The sequence below is a fragment of the Nansenia antarctica genome, assembly GCF_963989245.1.
Source record: "Nansenia antarctica genome assembly, chromosome: 4".
Taxonomy (NCBI): Eukaryota; Metazoa; Chordata; class Actinopteri; order Argentiniformes; family Microstomatidae; genus Nansenia; species Nansenia antarctica.
In genome coordinates this window covers 74,995,040-75,002,107 of record NC_137689.1, presented here as the reverse complement: position 1 = coordinate 75,002,107, position 7,068 = coordinate 74,995,040, and the positions used below count along the sequence as shown (strand labels likewise).

The 7,068-nt window shown below is 54.4% G+C and overlaps 1 protein-coding gene across 1 annotated transcript in view; it reads right to left on the bottom strand.

Moving 5' to 3' along the window:
- The window catches only part of akna (AT-hook transcription factor), a gene marked incomplete at both ends in the record, with an annotated part of 19,252 nt that overhangs the window by 9,382 nt on the left and 2,802 nt on the right, over positions 1-7,068 (bottom strand). The window contains 5 exons of the mRNA XM_080529721.1: positions 3,882-3,967; positions 4,488-4,845; positions 5,984-6,212; positions 6,462-6,607; positions 6,956-7,064. Coding sequence (XP_080385847.1) covers positions 3,882-3,967; positions 4,488-4,845; positions 5,984-6,212; positions 6,462-6,607; positions 6,956-7,064 — 928 coding nt within the window. The remainder of the gene's footprint in view (positions 1-3,881; positions 3,968-4,487; positions 4,846-5,983; positions 6,213-6,461; positions 6,608-6,955; positions 7,065-7,068) is intronic.

Below are 7,068 nucleotides of genomic sequence, written 5' to 3'. Positions count from 1 at the left end.
GGCCGTGTGATAAGGCAGTGGATTGCAGATACACGCAAGTTCGCACACACACACACACACACACACACACACACACACACACACACACACCACACAGCTTGGCTGTGGCTGAGGGGTGATAGCCGCCCCCCCCCCCCAAGATAAGCCTTTCAGCCAGTAAATCAGAATGACCCCTGCTTGACCTCCTAGAGTGTGTTTGAGTAGCACGGTCTCATTACGAAAACACACACACACACACACACACACACACACACAGACACAGACACAGACACACACACACACACACACACACACACACACACACACACACACACACACACACACCCTTTGTTTTCACAAGTTTTAATCCTCCTCATGCTTCAGAAAGGCAGGAAGATGAGTGTTTATATCACTGTACATACACGCTGCTGCTTCTGCTGGGTTTGATAGAGGATTAAGGTTAAACCCCCCCTCCCTCCCTTCCTCCCTCTCTCTCTCTCTCTCTCTGCTAATTATGTCTACAGGAGGAGGAGAGACAGATGGCTGTGTGGTTAGAGGAGAGGAGGAGGAGGGCAGGGGGGTAAAGTGATTTTAATTAGTATTAAGAGTAGACCGCTGTGCTGCTAGAGGAAGACAAGAGGAGGGAGAGGAGAGGAGAGGTGGGGAGGGAGGGGCGGAGAGGGAGGAGAGGAGAGGACGGGAGGAAAGGGGAGGAGAGGAGAGGATGGGAGGAAAGGGGAGAGGAGAGGAGAGGAGAGGAGAGGAGAGGGGAGAGAATAGGAGGGGACGGGAGGGGAGGGGAGGAGAGGAGAGGAGGGGATGGGGGAGAAAAGAGGAGGGGAGGGGAGAGGAGGGGAGGGGTGGGGAGAGGAGAGGAGAGGATAGGGGAGAGAATAGGAGGGGACGGGAGGGGAGGGGAGGGGAGGAGAGGAGGGGATGGGGGAGAAAAGAGGAGGGGAGGGGAGGGGTGGGGAGAGGAGAGGAGGGGATGGGGGAGAAAAGAGGAGGGGAGGGGAGAGGATGGGAGGAAAGGGGAGAGGAGAGGAGAGGAGAGGAGAGGAGAGGAGGGGAGAGGAGAGGAGGGGAGAGGAGAGGAGAGGAGGCGAGAGGAGAGGAGAGGAGGGGAGAGGAGAGGAGGGAGGGGAGAGGAGAGGAGAGGAGAGGAGAGGAGAGGAGAGGAGGGGAGGGGAGAGGAGAGGAGAGGAGAAGAGAGGAGGGGAGAGGAGAGGAGGGAGAGGAGAGGAGAGGAGGGAGGGGAGAGGAGAGGAGGGGAGAGGAGAGGAGGGGAGAGAGGAGAGGAGAGGAGGGGAGGGGAGGGGAGAGGGGAGAGGAGGGAGAGGAGAGGAGAGGAGAGGAGAGGAGGGGAGAGGAGGGAGAGGAGGGGAGAGGAGGGGAGAGGAGACGAGACTGTTGCTGTTTTATCAGATATGCAGTAAACGGCCATCGCTAGGGAGCGACCCTGACAACAGCAGCGACCACGCCCACCATCTGGCCATGACACACATCCCCCTCAGGGCACCGTGACATCACTTCCTGTTGCAGGAAGTCACACATCTATCTATCTGAAACAGAGCATCATGGGATTGTCTCCATAACAACAACAACAACATGGGAGCAGGGGGCAGTTTGCATTGAGGATCACATGATGACTTGCCGTGTCAACAAATGACAGGAAGGGGATGTCTAGGGTGTGTCCAATCACAGGGTCAGATACAACTCTAAGCCAATCACAGGGTCAGATACAACTCTAAGCCCTCTGAAGCTGAATGGTCTTCATTTACCTTGTTAAGTGCAGTTTTGTGTATGTATGCTATTGTGAAAGACATATATTTGTTTTAATAGTTAGTAAGCTCCTATTACGACTGCTGACTACACACACACACACTGCCAATGTACTACTACTACTACTACTACTACTACCCCCCCCACACACACACACACACACACCGCCACATCCACACACACACACATACAAACCAAACACACACAAACACACTGCCAAAAGCTTTCAACGTTTCCTCCAGTAGCAATGGGAGTCCTAAACATCCCTTCAGAAAAGTGTGCTACTACTAAATATGCTACTACTAAATATGCTACTACTGAATATGCTACTACTGAATATGCTACTACTAAATATGCTACTACTAAATATGCTACTACTAAATATGCTACTACTAAATATGCTACTACTAACTATGCTACTACTAACTATGCTATTCTACAACTCTGTTCCTCTCCCGCCCCCAGCTCCATAAAACACACTACGAGAGCTGCATTCCTCCCTCTCCACCACACAGACACAGACACACACACACAGACACACAGACACACACACAGACACAGACACAGACACAGACACACACACACACACACACACACACACACACACACACACAGACACACACACACAGCTGGGGCTGGGAATAGCGCGACCACAGAGCAGGCTGCTGTTAGTGTTGAGTGGATGTTGGCTGGCATCTTATTGGCTGGCGCGCGTCTCCTGTACAGGGAGGCTGGGAGCCTGGAGAGGCAGCCTGTTGAAGAGCTGCTCTCTCTGACCTCCCCTTCCTTCCCCTCTCTCTCTCTCTCTCTCTCTCTCTCTCTCTCTCTCTCTCTCTCTCTCTCTCTCTCTCTCTCTCTCTCTCTCTCTCTCTCTCTCTCTCTCTCTCTCTCTCTCTCTCTCTCTCTCTCTCTCTCTCTCTCTCTCTCTCTCTCTCTCTCTCTCTCTCTCTCTCTCTCTCTCTCTCTCCTCTCTCTCTCTCCCCTCTCCATCCCTCTGTGTGCTCTCCTTCACAACAGAGGAGGGTAAAAAATAACCTCCTCATCGAGACTCCCCTCCACCCCTCTCTCCCTCCCTCCCTCCAGAGAGAATAACCTCCCCATCTAGACTCCCCTCCACCCCTCCACCTCTCCCTCCCTCCCTCCCTCCCTCCAGAGAGATGGAGGAGTGTTCACTGTAGTGGAACAGAAGATGGAGACAGTCTCAAGCTGAGCAGTTGTTGTGGTGGTTGTGGTTGTGGTTGTGGTTGTTGTTGTTGAGTGATTGAACAGTTCCACCATGGAGGCCCGTCACTGGGGAACTGCACCATAAAGCTGTGTTAAAGGTCCAACTGTGTCGAACTGTGTATGGCAGTGGAGGCTCCTCCATAGAGGTGGAGGAGGCCTGGCCTCCCCAATAATTTGAGAGAAGAGAGAGAGATTTAAAAAAGCAATAATTATATTTATTTTATTTATTTATTTAACAAAAAACATATTTTTTAAATATTATTTCCGTTTTGTTCATAAATCTGAATTTTTCCATGGCTAAAACCCAATATTGCAATTGTAAAGCACCTACAGGCCAGAATCCCTATCCGTTTGTATTGAGGAGGCCAGGCCTCCCCAGGAAAGTGGTTTCTCATAGAAGTCAATGTAATGCAATTTTTTTCATGGCAATATTGTGTGATTGGCCAAATCACTGAAAATGGGTGGGCAACGTAGGCCTGGCCTCACCATGCATTGAGTCCAGGGCTGAAAGATTTTTGATTTTTGAGAATTCGCCACTCACTTCAGTCAAAGAAACACTCGCCATAGTGGCTACGAGTGTCCTATCAACTTGTCCTTTGCAGGACACGTCTAGATCCATGGCTATTATCCCTGAAAATAATAGCTCATTTGGCCAAATACTTTTGCTTAAAATGACGGAAGTCGGCGAGATTCTGGTGCGATTTATACATCCAATAGGTTGACAACATTTAGGATTTATTGAACAGTTTTATTTTGAAGCGAGCAAGCGGAAACAAATTGGCCTCCTCAATTCTGGAAGTCACCAGCCTCCACTGGTGTATGGTGTTACTAATGCAGATTAATAATTTAATAATAATTTTGCCATTTAGCAGACGCTAATTAGCAGATTAGCACACCGGACACGCACCTTGGCTTCGAGGCGCATACGGTCGATGGTGTTCTCTGCCTCTGCATACTTGGTCAGCAGCCTGTTGTAGTCCTCCTGTGAGAGAGAAGGAGGGAGGGAGAGAGAGGAGGGAGGGAGGGAGGGAGAGAGAGAGAAGGAGGGAGAGAGAGAGAAGGAGGGAGGGAGGGAGAGAAGGAGGGAGGGAGAGAGAGAAGGAGGGAGGGAGAGAGAGAAGGAGGGAGAGAGAGAGAAGGAGGGAGGGAGGGAGAGAAGGAGGGAGGGAGAGAGAGAAGGAGGGAGAGAGAGAGAAGGAGGGAGGGAGGGAGAGAAGGAGGGAGGGAGAGAGGCATGTCAGACACTTGTTTGCCTTCGAGCTTAAGTTAAATTATCGTGGTGCCTCCCTCTCTCTCTCCCCCCCCAGCTCCCTGTCTCCCCCCCCCCCCCCACCTCCCTCTGTCTGTCTGTCTGTCTGTCTGTCTGTCTGTCTGTCTGTCTCCCCCCCCCACCTCCCTCTCTCCCCCCCCCACCTCCCTCTGTCTCCCCCCCCCCCCACCTCCCTCTGTCTCTCCCCCCCCCCCCCCCCCACCTCCCTCCCTCCCCCCCCCTCCCCCCATACCTGTAACTGCACCACCAGTGTGCCCGCCTGCTGTGGGCATCTGAACTCCTCCGGCATGGTGGTGGTGGGGGGGGGGGGGAGCCGCAGGGGTCCGTAGAGGGCAGGGGGGGAGGAGGAGGAGGAGGGGGAGGGGGAGGGGGAGGGGGGGAGGTCCGTGCTGCCCAGCAGGAGGACCTCTCTGACGATGTCGGCGGGGGACTTGAAGACCAGGGGCGGCTCCTTGGCGGGGGACCCCCGGGGGTGGGTGGGGGGCCGTCTGCTCCTGGGGGGGGTGTAGTCGTTCCCCTTGGGGAAACGGACCCGGGGCGGGACCTTGGAGAAGTCGGGCGTGGGGTAGCTCAGCGGGGGGGGGCCGCGCCTGTTCAGACGGGAACACAGCACACAGGGTCAAAGGTCGGCCGACGGAAAAAACTGAACTCGAACAAACTGACTGACTGGCTGGATGAATGGGTGGGTGGGTGGCTGGCTGGCTGGCTGGCTGGCTGACACTGGTATGAATGACTGACTGACTGACTGTATGACTGACTGACTATATGACTGACTGTATGACTGACTATATGTCTGACTGACTATATGACTGACTTATTGACTGGCTGGATGGATAGGTGGGTGGCTGGCTGGCTTGTCGGCTGGCTGACACTGGTATGACTGACTGACTGACTGACTGTATGACTGACTGACTGGGTGACTGACTGACTGGCTGGCTGACTGACTGACTGGGTGACTGACTGACTGATTAACTAACTAACTAACTGACTGACTGACTGACTGATTAACTAACTGACTGACTGACTGTATGACTGACTGACTGACTGATTAACTAACTGACTGACTGACTTACTGTATGACTAACTAACTAACTGACTAAGTAACTGACTAACTAACTAACTGACTGGCTGACTGACTGACTGTATGACTGGGTGACTGACTGACTGATTAACTAACTAACTAACTGACTGACTGACTGATTAACTAACTGACTGACTGACTGTATGACTGACTGACTGACTGATTAACTAACTGACTGACTGACTGTATGACTGACTGACTGACTGACTGATTAACTAACTGACTGACTGACTTACTGTATGACTAACTAACTAACTGACTAAGTAACTGACTAACTAACTAACTGACTGGCTGACTGACTGACTGTATGACTGGGTGACTGACTGACTGATTAACTAACTAACTAACTGACTGACTGACTGATTAACTAACTGACTGACTGACTGTATGACTGACTGACTGATTAACTAACTGACTGACTGACTTACTGTATGACTAACTAACTAACTGACTAAGTAACTGACTAACTAACTAACTGACTGGCTGACTGACTGACTGACTTACTGTATGACTAACTAACTAACTGACTAACTAACTAACTAACTAACTGACTGACTGTATGACTGACTAACTAACTAACTAACTGACTGACTGACTGACTGACTGAGTTATTTTGTCCATATCTAGACAGTCTGGTGCCCTCTCACCTGCCCTCCTCCCCCTCCTCCGTGTCCTGTCCTGGGGGGCGTTGGGGGGGTCTGGGGGGATTCTGCGTCGGCCTCCTCCGGCCCCTGTCCTGGGGGGGGCCGCGCTGGGGGGGGCCGGGGCCTGGCAGCGAGGAGGAGGAGGAGGAGGCGGAGGGGGGGGGGCAGGCGTTGCGGGGGGAGCCTGCGCTCGACCGCGGGGGGGCACCAGGGGACCCCTGCCTCATCTTCCCTGGGGAGGGAGAGGGACGTAGACGCCGGGGGTCTCTCCTGCACCCCCCCTCCACCCCGCGCTCCTCACGCCCGTACGCCCCCCCCTGCCGCCGCCGCTTGGGAGAGGTGGCTGCTGGGTAAGGGGACGCCGCCTCGGGTACGAGCTCCTCCTCCTCCTCCTCCCTCTCCTCCTCCTCCTCCCTCTCCTCCTCCTCTTCGGACTCGGGCGGCCAATGGGGCGCGGCGAGGGGGGCGTGGCTAAGCCAGCTGCTGCTGCTGTGGTGGGATTCTTCCGGAAGGCTCTCTTCTTCGGGGAAGGGCGGGAACGTCTCGGCGTCGATCGCCCCGGGAAAGTCGGCCGACGACAGCTCCTCCCAGGAGAGGTGGCGGAGGTGGGGGTAGGAGGGGGAGCCTCTGGGAAGAGGAGGGGGAGGGGGAGGGGGAGACTGTGAGGGGGGAGGATGGTGGGGGTGGAGGAGGGTGGAGGGGGAGAGGTGGCCAGACGGACTCTCTCCTAACCCTGTCATGTCTCTGCTGTCTCTTTCTGAGTGTTCACCGGACCGCGTGTGGAGGTCAGCACTGTAGCCGCCTACGGTACCACCACCACCCTCCTCTTCCTCCTCCTCCTCTCCTCCTCTGACCCCACGGCCCTCCGCCCAGCTGGCCTCACCCCCACCTCTGCCTGGACAGGACGTGTCCGTGTGTCCGTGTGACCCACTGTCCTCCTCCCCTTCTCCCTCTGGGAGACGCTGCATCTCCTGCCTGTGTACCAGCCAGCTCTGGTCCTCTTCATCAAGCTTCAGCTCCTCCTCTCCCTTCTCCTCCTCAGTCCAAACCTCCACACCGTCCCTGCCCTCCTGGACGTCCTTGTCTGC